The following is a 15,596-nucleotide window of genomic DNA, read 5'->3' on the forward strand; positions in this document are numbered from 1 at the left end:
AAACTCTATTTCCTTTGCATGGCTTTGAAGGAAACCAAGAATTGAATCTTTTCTTTAATCAGACCGCTGGCAGACCGTGCCCTGAAGAGCTGAAAAAAGACGAAGGCGACAGGGAGAGAGACAGAGAGAGAGAGACGGGGAGAGTGGGACAGAGAGCCAGTTGAATTAGTTTGTTTTTTTTTTTGCTTTGAGCGCGCGCGCGCGCGAGAGAGAGAGAGAGAGAGAGAGAAGAATTAGTTTTGAAAAAATGGTTTATGCTTTTGAGGAGAAGAGAGAGAGGGAGAGCAGAATTAATTTAAAAAAATGCTTTTTATTTTGTTTTAAATGGCGCGTGGGAGAGAGAGAGAGAGAGAGAGAAATTAATTAGATGTTTTGTGGAGCGTTTTTTCAACTAATGAGAGAGAGAGAGAGAGAGAGAGAGAGAGAGAGAGAGAGAGGTATAAATCTTAAGAAATGTTTTTTTAGAGAGAGATTAATTTCAAGAATTGTTTTTAGAGAGAGAGAGAGTGAGAGAGAGAGAGAGAGAGAGAAGAAAAAGCTTTAATAAGAATGTTTTTTTTTGGAGAGAGAGAGAGAGAAAGTAGACCTAGTTTTTGAAATTAGCTTTGTTTCCAATGGGGAAAATGAGAGAAGAAGGAAGAGAGAGAGAGAGAGAGAGAGAGAGTAGAATCAGTTGTGAAAAAAATGTTTGTTTATTTTGTTTTGAATAGGGAAATCAGAAAAAGAAGGTAGGGAGAGAAAATGTGTAAATTGCTAGCATATTATCTTAGAGAGGAGTTGCTAGTATATCTTACAAGAGAATTGACATATGGCACCTCCTAGCTTGGCCACGTGGCAGCTCTTGCCTCCTCCTGAGAGAGAGAGAGAGAGAGAGAGAGAGAGAACCTATATGTACAATGGTTGGTTTTGAGTTGATAAAAAATAGTATGTGTGTGTGTGTACACACATATATATGTGTATGAGTTTTTTCAACTCATGAGAGAGAGAGAGAGAGAGAGAGAGAGAGAGAGAGAGAGAGAGAGATTAATTTTAAGAAATGTTTATTTAGAGAGAAAGAGTAGAAAAAGCTTTTAAAAAATGCTTATTTTTGCTAGAGAGAGAGAGAGAGAGAGAGAGAGAGAGAGAGAGAGAGAGAGAGTAGGCCTAGTTAATGGGGAAAATGAGAGAAGAAGGGGGAGAGAGAGAGAGAGAGAGAGAGAGAGAGAGAGAGAGAAAAGAATTAGTTTTGAAAAAATGGTTTATGCTTTTGAGGAGAAGAGAGGGAGGGAGAGAGAAGAATTAGTTTTGAAAAAATGCTTAATGCTTTTGAGGAGAAGAGAGAGGGAGAGCAGAATTAATTTAAAAAAATGGTTTATGCTTTTGAGGAGAAGAGAGAGAGGAGAGCAGAATTAATTTAAAAAAATACTTTTTTGGGTTTTTTTCCGCTTTGAGTGCGAGCGCGCGCGCGTGAGAGAGAGAGAGAGAGAGAGAGAGAGAGAGAGAAGAATTAGTTTTGAAAAAATGGTTTATGCTTTTGAGGAGAAGAGAGAGGGAGAGCAGAATTAATTTAAAAAAATGGTTTATGGGTTTGAGGAGAAGAGAGAGAGGGAGAGCAGAATTAATTTAAAAAAAATGCTTTTTATTTTGCTTTTTTTGCTTTGAGCACGCGAGAGAGAGAGAGAGAGAGAGAGAGAGAGAGAGAGAGAGAGAGAGAGAGAGAGAGAGAGAGAGAGAGAAGAATTAGTTTTGAAAAAATGGTTTGTGCTTTTGAGGAGAAGAGAGAGGGAGAGCAGAATTAATTTAAAAAATGGTTTATGCTTTTGAGGAGAAGAGAGAGAGGGAGAGTAGAATTAATTTAAAAAAATGCTTCTTTTGTTTGTTTTTTGTGTCACCCAACTAGAGATTCAATGGCTAGGTAGAGAGAAAGAAGGATGGAGCTATGGAAAGCTCAATCTCCTTCACCTCATGGCCAAATGCATGCAAGTGAGACTTGGTAGAGAACAAAGAGAGGGGAGAGAAGGAGAGAAGATAGAGCATCACCATCCCTATAAGCACACACAAACAATCAAGCACTCAAGCATAACAAGCAAGCATATAACCACAAGCAAGCATATACCACAAGCTCATGAGAGAGAGAGAGAGAGAGAGAGAGAGAGAGAGAGAGGCAAGCCTCAAATGAAACTAATGGGATTTTCCCTTTTCATATTTTATCAAATGTCTTATATACAAGAGCTCATAGTTAATAATGGTCGGCCGCCCATTTACAATTGGGGACCTAAAACTAGTCTTTCTAGCTCTATGTACAACTATTCCTTATGACCCACATTACACAAGCCGTAAGCTCGGTCATCCCATGTCTCTTTTACATTAAGTGCTTTACACAGTTACAAAATATGAGTACAATAAGCATAGCCACGCTTGAAAAGTAATGTTAACTAGAGTGGTTAATAAGATTGAGGAGGAGTGTTGAGATATCGAGCTCAACTAGTATGGATATAGGTGACACGCTAGGATGATAGCTCTACGCTTATACCACTGCATGGTTACTGAGATTATGGGTTAGTATGCTACAAGGACTATGTGATAGCCACTTTGGTGTATTAAGGTTATGTCATAGCTATAATAGCTTACATTGTTGGGTTCACACTATGGAATGACTTTTGTATGTTACATTAGGAGAGTACTTTCCTGTTTGTAGAGTACTCTTACTTTTATATTATGGTTATAAAGAAGAGAAAATATATAGAAGAAAATTCAGGCACTATGGAATGATCTTTGTATGTTATAGTAGGAGAGTACTTTCCTTTTTACAATATGTACTCTTATTTTCGTGTTATGGTTATAGAGAAGAGAAGACATATAGAAGAAAATTCAGTCATCCATCTCTTTGATGTGGTTATTTTCTCTTGTCTATTCTTGTGTGCTTATCTATTCTTGTGGTTAGAAGACCTATAGAGAAGAGAAGACATGTAGAAGAAAATTCAGCCATCCTTCTCTTTTATGTGGTTATTTTCTCTTGTGTGCTTGTCTATTCTTGGTGTGTTTACTTATAAGGATCTCAAGCTCACCCTCTCCCCCATATTCTTCTCACTAGGAGGGTTATGTGTTTTTTTTGGTAAATTAAGTCAACATACATAATAAAGCAGTCTTGACATCCACATATAATGTCTATAATAATGTCTTCTTAATGGATCATGTGTTGTGCAAACAAATAAGTAATTAATATAACAAATCCACATATTAAAGGAAAAGCCAAATCAAGATTTATCACTTCTGTTCGTATTAAGAGTCTTAAAAAAATTCAAGGTCTATTCATAAGATATTCACAACCCATGGTGTGTAGAGAAAGTGTATCATTATAAATATAAAACACTCTCCATTTATCATTTAACATGATGTCTCGGAGTTATCATTTTAAATCCTACACACTCTCCACTTATCATTTAACATCTCATAGATATCATTATAGATTGTATACAACATTCTTCACTCATTATTTGAAATGTATCATAATGTACACTTTTCAAGCTATAACAAAACATGTCATTTTTACTATATATGTATTTTGATTATACAATATAGAACTTATATATGGATAAACTTAGAAAAGGTGAAGACCCACTAGTAATATAGAAGGGTGAATGGGGTTCCAACAAAATATTTGATTACATATAAAGATACTATGACAAAGTAGCTAATACTTCACTATAGTTACTTGGCATATGAGTGCTTACACTTGCACACGCGCACACACACACACACACACAGTTACTTGCTCTATCGATTGGCCACATGAGCAAACTCACATTGAGACTCAACCCTTTGGGCCATCCAAGATAAGGTGGGAGTGGACAATGCTCTTGCCCTTTGCTCCATAGTCATAAAAGGTATCTTCGTGGTCTTTAAACCTCACTTGTTTGTAAATCGGTCCATTTGTGAGCTCCTTTGCAGGAGAGATCAATGCATTGGGTGCTGCATCACAAAACATTGCTATGGACAACCTGGACTTGTGACAATTGGGGATAACCCTATGCTCGATGCTCTTATACCTCCCATTGGTCAGAATCTGAAAGCATACACAAGAAAACTAGTCCATCAATAGCATCTACTGGTAACACTATTATTAATGGTTGAATTTGAAGCACCCTTCAAAGCTTTAAAAGACATTTTAAGCGTCCGCCGCTGATGCCCTTAAATTTTCTAAAGCTTTTAGGAGTGACACTTAGAAAAAGCATAAAAGTTTCAAAATAAAATCTGACACTCATAACCAAGTAGAGAGAGAGAGAGAGAGAGAGAGAGAGAGAGAGAGAGAGAGAGAGAGAGGAGTAGAAGGTTGAGGTAAAATGTAAAAATATATAAATAAATAATTCTTAAAAATATATATTTATATTATGTAAAAATAAAGCATGTTTGTATAATAAATAAGCATAATTTTAAAGAAGTCTAGATGTTCCATAACTTTGATCAGTATTTTTATTACATCGTCTAAAGATATGCAGGTGTATCTGTTGATGTAATTTTTGAGACACATACACACACACACACACACATTTATTTCCCCCCAAAAAGAAGGAGTCTAGATGTAAGTTTTGAGAGAGAGAGAGATATAAATATTCACACATTTATTCTCCCCCCCCCCCAAAAAAAAAGTCTAGATGTTAATGAGAGCTTGCGAATTTGAAGTAAAGGTTTTCTAATGAAGCTCTCATCTATCAAAAAAGAGTGAAATAAAATATGCATCTATGATGTAGACCAATGTCAGAAAAAAACCGTCCTTTAATGAAATTTTCATGGCTCATTAAATAATCGATAAATAATTTTACCTAACCTTGAATTTAAAGTTTCAAAATTTTAAAATTTTAATTATAAAACCGATTAATCTATGTATTTTTTCAACTAAACGGTTTGGCCTTAAAGGTCGTCCTTTTTTTTTCCACTGGTTAGCTTTTTTTTTTTGTTCTGACAAAGCACAAAAAGGAGCGAAATGATTGATCTGAAATCTCACGAAAAGGAGCGATAGGATGTGGCAAGCAAAGGTAAAGAAGTAGACACACCTCCACTTGGTCCGCGACGTTGACGACGAAGGAGCCCTTGATGGGGTGGGCGGGCACCCAGTCGTCCTGATGGCGGACCTCCAGGCTCACAGGACCCTCGTCCTCCTGCAGCACCAGCGTGAGGGCGCCGATGTCCGAGTGCTTGTGGAAGCCGTCGGTGAGCTCCGGCTGAGGGCAGCGAGGGTAGAAGTTGATAAGCATCTTTTGATAGGGCTCCACCCCAAGCGCCTCCTCGATAAACGACGCCCGCTGCCCCAGCCCCACCGATATCACGCCCAGCAGCCGCAGCGCCAGCGCCTTCAGCTCCGCGCTGTACTCATCCATCGTCTCCCTACGATCAGAAACCATCACACACAAATTATATAAGCAGCTCGACACCACAACGGCCATTACCTCAACGAAGCAGGCCGCCAATAATCAGAGTCTCGCACCCACAGCGGCTGAAGAACGAGAAACACGACGTAGTCTCACCATCAAATCGTAAGTGTTATAACCATCCCATACAAATTATAAAAGCAGCTTGACACCACAACGGCCATTACCTGAACGACGCAGGAAACTTGGGCCAATAATCATAGTCTCGGACCGACAGCGGCTGAAGCAAGAGATACAAGAAGTCTCGCCAGTCCCTCACGTTGTCTTCCTTGATGGTATACCTGCTGCCATACCCTTGGGATATGACTCCCGGCCTGCCCACATAGGCAGCCTTCTCTTCCACCGGCAAAGCAATGAACTCTTTGGACACCTGCATCATCCTCTCCATTAACTCTAGGCTCACTCCATGATTCACAACCCTAAAGAAGCCCCACTCCTCACAAGCGGCCTTCACTTGGCTCACAACCTCCGGCATGCGCGACTCCTCCCAGCCGCCAAGGTCTATCACCGGTATCCTCTTCTCCAAAGGGGGCCTTTCTATGATAGAAAGCCCGGCAAGCTGCTCTGCAGTTCTGGTCCTTCGATACTTCTCGGGCACCTCTTGCACCCCCTTCTCCACCAGGAATTCCACGGGCTCTACCCCCCATTCCTTGCCAGGAGCTACTATACTGATGGGGCCTATGGGTGGCTGGACAACAGCAGTGGCCATTGCTGATAATGAAGCAGCTAGGCTGATCTGTATAAGGATGATAACACAAAGAACAGCTCCCTACCCTTTAGATATGGGCAATTGAGAAGTTTATGTGCCCGGTCCTAAGGTCATCTTTCTACTAGATGTAATGGTGCAATGACTGCATACATGCTTTGTAGGAAGATATCAGGTGCTTCTTTGTCTTATTAGATGGAATGATGTAATGCGTGCATATATGATATTAAAACATTCACGTATCTCAAAAACAGGTTGTAAAGGGCATATAGATTTTTCATTATAGAAATAGAAAGCTAACCATGATCGGGATAAGAGAAAAATAATTACATTTTCAAAACTAGATAATTAATATTTCTAGTGAAATATCACCATCATGCAAAATATATTTTATAAATCCAATGCATATTTCTTTGTAAAGCAACTTTCATAGAAGCTTTTTATGTTCACATTTTCTCAAATAATAAGCACTCTTATGCCTTTTTTAGGTATGCATGCTTCACAACAACTATCTTTAAATACGATCTTGAGGAGGCCAAAAATTAACCACCACTACATACACTCTATTTAACATGCTATCTATTAAAGAATACTTATAGCATTAATGACATTGCGGGCAAGAAGCCACAAGATAAACAAGAAGATCAAGGAAAATCTATCAAAATACCCTAAAGGATAAACAAGAAGATCAAGGAAAATCTATCAAAATACCAAAATATCCCCTTTGCTCAGTCATAACCCCATATGAGAGAGAGAGAGAGAGAGAGAGAGAGAGAGAGAGAGAGAGAGAGAGAATCACATATCCTAGAAAAACCCATGGCCTTTTCTCCCACCTCTTCTTAAATACCAATGCCCCCCCCCACACACACACACGTCTCCTCTCCTTGCCCCATTTGGTCCCCCATGCTACACAATGGCAAGTCCCTAGCCTAAGGCCATAACTTTCTATTTTTCTCAACCACACCTAAGCAAAGCATTCATATTTAAAAAAAAAGCATCAGCAAAGTATGCAACTATGCACTGAATTGGGGGTACTATCCTTATCTAGGAATCCACAACATCAAGAGCATGGAAGCTTGAGGGAATAGAAAAATTAAGGGCTCAGGTGAATTGAGGATCTCACTCAATCTCTCTTTGCACCAAACAAGTGGACTATTATGTAAGAAAATGTAATAGACAAAATAGGATCAACACAATACAAAGCAATAAATTGTAGAAAAAAGTGGAGAATAAATAATATTCTTGCTTGCAAACTTTGAATACAAACCACCTTTTGTGCTCCGAGTAAGAGGCTTTGATGGTGCTGATCTATACAAACTCTCGACCGAGCATGTCTTGCTTACGAGAATGCTTGAACACAATGGATTGAATGATAAACTAAGGCTACAAGGCTAGTTTGCGTATAGTACCCAATGTCTACATGGACGTGGGTAGGCCATGTCCCCACAACTTAGTCCAAAATTACCAATCAACCATATCATCCAACTGGGACCATATTAGACTACAACCAATTCGTAGCTCTCCCATGACCAGAGACCATATGGACCCTCAAACCAACCCCATAACCCGAGAATATTATGTCCTTGGTTTGTTGTCCAACGATCACTAATGTGGTCACATAGCCCACACTAGCATGCATCCTACTTGGTAGAGTGCCAAGTATGTATAAGCTAACCATCTGTTGTTGTCGGGTGCTCACACCACAATAGTTATTCCTAAAGGGGGGAGGGGAGGGGAGAAGGGTTTACAAAAAATAGAGCACATCCATCACCCACAATAGTCACACAAGGGTGAAGCATTGAGAAAATGCTTCTCTAAAACCCTTCCTTAATGTGGACACTCATAGATGAACTACCTCTTTGGTATAACATCGAGTCGATGAAGATGGTGCTCCAACAAATCTCTCCCAATAGCCTTTGTGAAACTATGTATAAAGACCTCCATTGTGTGCAATATACAAGCTCCACTTCTACATCCATAATAAGCTCACACATATAATGATATTGTATCTCAATATGCTTGGTGCGAGCATGAAACGGGTTCTGAAGCTTTAATTATTTCACGGTAACACTATCACTCCTTTTAACATCTCCTGTGTCTGCCATGGTTCTCTGTCATGATGAGGTCATCCATATATAGTACAATGATCACCTCCTAAAAAATAAGAGACACAGGTTGTCACCCAACTACGTTTTCAGTGAGGTCACAAAACTATCATACTTTAAGAATAACACTCTCTTGCTCTTGTATGTCAATTTTTCATTGAAATTAGTGATCCCCACTGCTACCATTTAAGCTTACAAATTCTTTATTCACAATATGAACTGTATACGACTACTCCTTAAGATTTCCTATCCATAGGAAGCTAATTCTCAAAGGTTTTGAATTTTATCTCATTCCTCATCTCATATTGGTTCTTTAGAACTTTACATGCTTCAGAAGTTGTGGTGGTATGCTAAAATAGGCATTAGGAAAATTTTAGACTGAAAAAGGGCCCTCTAAGAAGAGCCATGTCATCACTTTTCTAAGAAAAAGGGGGGCCCTGGTGGTAAACCTTATCTTATGTTCAAACCCTCACATGTGACATAATGCTAGGAATCCCTTGAAAAGTAGATTCTAAATCTACCATCTCTAACAAATTTAGAGTCAATATGCTCAAGTTATGTCTTTTCCACTAAATGGAAAATTCTAACAAATTAAGATGTTATAATCGTCAGAACCTGCCTTTTAGTGGGGAAGGCATAGCTTAAGCATATCAACTCCAAATTTGTGGGAGATGGTAGATTTAGAATCTACATTTCAAGGTCTTTTTAATAATGGTATGTCACATGTGGGAGTTTTGACATAAGATATATAATGTTCACCCATGACCCCACCCACGACCCCCTTTGTTCTAGAAAAGTGATGACATGGCTCTTCTTAGAGGGTCCTTTTTTAGTCCTTTTTTCCCCTAATGGTCATCACCAAATAGTCAATGATGCTAGTATGACGATAGCACATACCATATATGCATTTCTTTGCCTCCATGCCAGAGCGAGAGCATGATGGCACATAGCGTATTTGTATTCCTTCACCTCCACACCAAAGTAAAGGGTAGGATTTGGTGGTATGGTCTAAAGTGGATCTGTTGGATCTAGAGTAAGACTCAGCTTAGCATCAAGCCCTTGTGATTTCTCATAACTTATATGAATAAAGAATATACCGAATATTAAGCTTCTAAAGAGTGTAATTTATCCCATCTAACTTTCCATCATCAAATGCTGGAGGACATGCATGAGTTGCTGCATTATTTGCAGTTTAGGCCATCTCTCAAAATCTACCTCCAAATACCAAAATGCTAAAATGAGCTTTTCCCTCTAGGACCTATGCTTTGATGCCATGTAAGAAAACACAATAGTGGAAGCATGATCAACATAACACAGAGCAATGAATTGCATGAAGAAGTGGAGAGTAAACTATATTACTACTTGCAAACTTTGATTATAAACAGATCGTTGTCTACTCACCCATGTGCTCTAGGTAAGGAGCTTTGATGGTGATCTATATGGACTCTAGATGGAGAATGCATTGCTTACAAGAGTACTTGAACACAATGAACTCGATGATAAACGAAGATTTCTAGACTAGTCTATATATTTTGCCCAAGGTCGATCATATCAACTGTGACTGAGACCAGTCTATAGGCATTGCTTGAATAGAGAAATTACGAGCGCGTCTAACAGTGCGTCTAATAGCGCGTGTATTTGCGTGTGTATTGACGCGTCTATTCGCGTGTCTACACTGAGAATCTAACACTGCGTCTAAAAGCATGTCTACTTACGCGTGTATTAGCGCGTCTATTAGTGCGTCTACACTGAGAATTAGATGTGTATTTAGACGCAAAACAGAGAATACAAAAAGTGAGATTTTGGTGTAGGCTGGTAAATGTACATCACTACTTTCCAAAAATTGCCCATGATTACCAAAGCACATAATTTTAACAAAAACATTAATGCTTTTTTGCAAACCCACATATACAAAAATTAAGTGAGGTGAGGAGAATGAGACAATATGTAAAATAGTTTAGCCAATATCAATGATGGGCTACGGTTCAATCTCATCCTCAATGAGATCAACCCTTGCCAAACTATTTACTTCAAAATCCAAACAAGTGTTTAGATCTACAAATACATTCAACCCACTACTACTTGTGCTACTCATGTGCTCATCGAAATCAGCATCACCAATGGTAGGCTCGTCCTCACGGGTAATGGCCTCAATATCTGTATCACCTATCTCATGATCATCCTCCTCTCTCATATCACGGTCATCATCACCTCCATGGCCATGATCATCCTCCATACGCTCCATATTCGTAAATGTACTATACATCACTTTGGAACGTGGCATAATAGGTATGACATGCCACCATCTGTTATTATCCACCATTGGTTGATAGACAACCTTGCATCGAAGGTATCAAATATTTAAAAGTGAGTATTTTTATATGTGTGTGAAGTACCTGTTCACATTGTTGCGGTAGTACTCGTGTGTCCTTCTTACTTTGCCAAAACTTTGTGGAGTCAATAGTTACAAAGCCACTTGCATGGCGTTTGATTGTTGCATTAGGGCCTCTTTCCACCACGTCCTTAAACCACTTTACATCCAAAACATACACAAAGATGCATCGAAAGTCAAGCTTAATAATATCTTGGATTATGCCACAATAATGATCCATGGCTCCATTGGCTCCCTCAAAGCTAGCAATGATGCCGCAATCTTGTGTGTTTCTCTTATCATATAGCAAATGCTTGCCCTGACACCATATAGCATTGAACATAGTGCACTACACCAAGACAAAATCAATTAAATAAGTAATCTAAATTATTGAAAGCTCCTAACTTATGCATAACATTCTATATACTGACCTTGCTGATGCATCCCCTAGCATACTCCCATTCTTCCATTGTGATATGCATCCCCTCGTCTTTCTCTGCTTTCTCCATTTCGTCAAGTAGCCAATCCACATGAATATCCTTTGGAAGTGCTCTTAGGTACTGAGGGTATGGCACACGAGATCTGTGGTGTGTACGAAAGAGGGCCCTTTCTTCTTGTCTTCTTGCCTTTGCATCCTTGTATCTTGTCACCCATCTTTTCATCACATCACTATTAAGCATGCAATAGAGGTTGATATTATTAAGCAACTCCGTGTCTATTACTTTGTTGCGTCCTTTTCCTTGAGGCACAATAGAGGTCATCCTTAGGTCTTCATCATCTCTCCATAGTCCTGGGAGAGAGCTATCCACATCAATAAGAAACTCAGAAATATGTACAAGTGACTCTTGTACCAACCAACCCTTGGCCATGCTACCTTCGAGTCTTGCATTTTGTCTCACGAAACCCTTTAAGGTCTTCATGAAGCACTCGAGGAAGAACAACCATTGTGCATGTATAGTACCGCATATAGCAATCTCATCCACCAAATGCACTATGAGATGTAGTTGGCTTGTGAGAATAGAACATGGAAATGTCTCCTCCATTAAACAAACCACCTCCACTGACATAACTCGAGCATTCTCAAGTGTGGTGGGATCTATTTCCTTTGAGCTCACATACCTAGAAATGAAAAAGTACACCATATTAGCAATATGAACACCTTGCATGGAGCATTGATACGCATCACATTTTGTATCATGTGAAGTACCTCACAAGCTCGCCCATCTTGTAAATACAATCTTTCACGTCCTTCGATGCACTACAAGAAATGCTAGTAGGTAGTATGAACTAAACACACGAGGAATGGTTGATTAGTTGCTTCTAATACACTCACAAATTTGAAAGGAAAAAGATATTATGCACATAAAATACTTACTTGGAGCATCTTGTGCCAATCATGAGATTTCAAGCCATATAATTGCTCTACACCTCTTTTCTTGCTCTTTGTAAAGGCCCCCTTCAAACACCTCATGCATCCAATGGGAGTACGAATTGTAGTAATAGCACACTTCACCGCCACCATCTCTAGCTTTGATAACCTCCACGGTGCACGAGGTAAACAAACACGCCCATTTGGTCTCTCTTGTGGCCAAGCTTCACGCATCCTCCTTGTGGTACGTAGATCCTCCCTTATGCCTACGGAATCTCGTGTCCCATTCAAATGTTCCCAAATGGTAGATGCCACATTCTTGAAGATATGCATGGGATCAAGCAGGTGATTGATCTTGAGGTGGGACCAATATGGTAAACGATAAAAGATGGAGTATCTAAACAAAAGATGGTGTTAGCGGGCAATCTTTATTTCCAGCCAATATAGCACACAATAGTTACAAACCCTTATCGGCTCATGCCAAGTGGTGGAGGAGTCGTGGAACCGTCCCAAATTCTCATCCAATCTCCCGTTGCTGCTGTGAGTGATTGTGGGAGGACTTCATTCCAAGGGGCAACATATCTAGGATGATCAGGTGGGAGAAATCGATGGTGATTCTCATAGATGACCTTATTCAATGCGTCTGCCCATGAGGCAACAAGCGAAGGACCACAAACAGGACATGCATGGTAACTCGATGTAGTGAGACCTGAACAATAGATGCAATTAAGAGTTCAAGGTGGGTTTAGGGTGCCACATCCTTTGCCTACTCATAATTAGAAGTGCAATGCTTACCTGAACACTCGCCATAGCCTGGGAAGTCATGCATTGTCCACATCAAGATTGCTTTGCAGTTGAAGTCTCGTGAGACGAGGGAGGCCTACTCACATCATGCACCTCGATACCTCTCCAAAGTATCTCTAGCTCGTCAATCAAAGGCTCCAAATAAACATCAGGATTTTTGACTTTATGTTTCCCTGGAATTAGAAGGGATAACATAACATGTCCTTTCTTAATCGCCATAGAGGGTGGAAGATTATAATTCACCAATATCACTGGCTTTTGAGACCAAATGGGTTCACACCATCCATGCCCAATCCAAGTCTCAAGCTCCTAGGTTCTTTCTTGAAGCTTGGCCATGTGTCTTCAATATGCTTCCACGCAAGAGTGTTTGTGGGAGTTCTCCACTTGCCATCGGTTGATCAATGGGAGGAATGCCATGACATGAGCTCTACAATGGATTTGCACTTGAACATATGTTGGATGCGAGGGATTATGGAAAAATGTCGTAGAACCTTACGAGGCACGTCCAAAGTTTTGAGATCTGCTCTATATCTTGCCTCTCCACAAGTAGGACACTCTCTTGCATCCTTATGTAGTCCATGAAACAAAACGCAATCGTTGACGCATGCATGGATGCGCTTGTAATCTAATCCTCCAAGAGAGGTCACATGTTGCCTTGCCATATCTCTTGAGGTCAGTAATTTATTCTCCCTTGGAAGCATTTTACACAATATCCTGCATGTGAAGACCATAAATGAGGAAAAGCATTCGAGTAATTGACCCACTAGCATAATTCACCATGTTTGCAAAATAGACTTTAAAGCTTACTTGAGTAATGCATTCAAACTTGCATTGCTCCATCCATAGATGGTTTGCAAGTTTAGTAACTCAAGGGAGGCACGTAGAACAAAGAATGTGCACCCCTCAAACAGTGGAGTCGATGTTGGGGTAAAAAGATCGTCCTGGTCCATGTTATCATCCCTCCCTTCGGATTGATGGACATATAAATCCCGCACCATATCATCAAACACCGCCTCCTCCACGGCTTCATGAGGTAATGGCGGAGGGCTACTATCACCATCACTCCATGCATCCCTAACGGTCCCTCCTGAAAAGATCCCACCTCATATCGCCGACACTTTGCCTCCTCACGATGAGCATAGGGCAACATATGCGGGTGTGGCACTGCATCCTGTATCAAATTAAAACGGGATCATAACTTAAACATATGAACACCCATAGGTATCTCAATCAACCTTAACTCTTTAACACTTACCAGGTTTACGGTCGCATCCCATTCTCCATACTTTGAGATGTGATTGAGTGTAATCCTGCGTGCACGATACATGTTTTCTCGACATCGATCACACATACATTTGATTTTTTGCTCCAACCACATTTCGCGATGGTGGATACGGAGGGATTCATCCTCACTGGAGCTACTTGTTGAAGATGAAGACATCCTACAAAATAAACAACCCAAAAAAATTGCTCTTGTATCAAATATTTAATCTAAAAACTCTGTGGTGCGTCTAATACCGCATCTAAAACCGCGTCTATTCTGTGTGGTGTGCGTCTATAGGCACGTCTAAACCGTGCTGTAAACACGCAATTAAACGCTCATTTAGACGTGTGTATACACGTGCACTACACAGAATAGACGCAGTTTTAGACGCGATATTAGACGCGCCTATAGACGCAATTTTCATTTTCAAACCTACTTTTAGCGTGCTTGCTTTTCTTCACATACTTTTGACGGGCTTGCTTTGCTATTAACAGATCCACAGCCTAGCATCCATACTTATCTTTAAGCACCCACACTTATCTCCATGCTTACACAATCATCTCCATGCTAACACAATCATCTCCAAGCACACAAGAGAAGAGGGTGAACAAGGAAGAGAAGAAAGAGAAGCAAAGGGTGAACAAGGAAGAGAAGCAGCTTTGAAGAAGGACAAGAAGCTTTCATACCTCTATCCAAGGTAAGTCTCTTTAGGGTTGATCTTCTTTGAAAGTTGCTCTCTTTGGATTCGTCCTTTTCTCTCTTTGAAACGAATGTTTTTGGTACAGCTGTTGTGCTTTTGTGTCGGGCGCGTCGCGCGCATGTCCTTTTCAAGTTTTTAGAATAGTATGTCTGTCAGAGCGCATCTATAGATGCATTTGAGAGCGCGTCTAAAAGCGCGTCTAAGAGCGCGTCTATAGATGCGTCTACTCTATGTTGGAAACAAATAGCCGCGTCTATAGACGCGCTGTTATACGCGAAGATAGATGCTGTGTTTTTTCTATCTTTTTTTTCCTCTCCTCTCTTTTTCTGTCTTTTTTTCTCCTCTCTTTTCCTCTCCTTTCTCCTCTCTTTTCCTCTCCTTTCATGGAAATAAGTGATTGCATGAATGAAGAAAGGGATTGCATGAATGATGGAAAGGGATTGCATGATTGAAGAAGAGGATTGCATGAATGATGGAAAGGGAAAGCATGATTTAAAAAATGGATTGCACTCTATATTTTCCTCTCTTTTTCCTTCTCTCTTTTATCCTCTCTTTCCTTCTCTTTTCGTCTCTCTTTTTCTCTCTTATCTCCTCTCTTTTTCTCTCTTTTTTTCTCCTCTCTTTTCCTCTATTCTCCTCTCTTTTTCTCTCTTTTATCCCCTCTTTTTCTCCTCTCTTTTCCTCTCCTTTCTCCTCTCTTTTATCCCCACCACTATGCATGCCTTTTCTACTCTCTTTCCTTCTCTCTTTTTCTCTCTTTTTCTCTTCTCAATTCATTTTCTCAGTTCATCAGTAATCTTCTTTTTTTCTTTTTTCCAGTTCATCATGTGGCCAGGAAGCTCTTCAGGCTCACCTGATCTTCGGGAGAC

At 40.0% G+C, this 15,596-nt stretch overlaps 1 protein-coding gene and 1 long non-coding RNA gene across 2 annotated transcripts; one reads left to right on the plus strand and one right to left on the minus strand.

The window, feature by feature from the left end:
- Positions 1-3,508: 3,508 nt before the first annotated feature.
- Positions 3,509-6,368, minus strand: LOC147627893 (jasmonate-induced oxygenase 1-like). Its single transcript, XM_086814864.1, has 3 exons — positions 5,576-6,368; positions 5,034-5,364; positions 3,509-4,045 (listed from the first exon to the last, which is right to left on the minus strand). The coding sequence occupies exons 1-3, from the start codon at positions 6,115-6,117 to the stop codon at positions 3,794-3,796; spliced, it is 1,125 nt and encodes a 374-aa protein (XP_086670990.1). The 5' UTR covers positions 6,118-6,368; the 3' UTR covers positions 3,509-3,793.
- Positions 4,123-4,616, plus strand: LOC147627894 (uncharacterized). The gene is made up of 2 exons (XR_015268346.1): positions 4,123-4,250; positions 4,281-4,616. It is a non-coding gene; the product is annotated as an uncharacterized LOC147627894 (long non-coding RNA).
- Positions 6,369-15,596: the final 9,228 nt, after the last annotated feature.

Source organism: Cibotium barometz, chromosome 20 (assembly GCF_041138505.1).
Source record: "Cibotium barometz isolate CiBa-2024 chromosome 20, ASM4113850v1, whole genome shotgun sequence".
Lineage (NCBI taxonomy): Eukaryota > Viridiplantae > Streptophyta > Polypodiopsida > Cyatheales > Cibotiaceae > Cibotium > Cibotium barometz.

Coding starts and splice junctions, on each gene's coding strand:
- LOC147627893 (XM_086814864.1), bottom strand. CDS start 6,117: ATGGCCACTGCTGTTGTCCAGCCACCCATAGGCCCCATCAGTATAGTA. Junction 5,365..5,575: donor AAGTTTCCTGCGTCGTTCAG/GTAATGGCCGTT, acceptor TTCTGATCGTAG/GGAGACGATGGATGAGTACA. Junction 4,046..5,033: donor ACGTCGCGGACCAAGTGGAG/GTGTGTCTACTT, acceptor GTATGCTTTCAG/ATTCTGACCAATGGGAGGTA.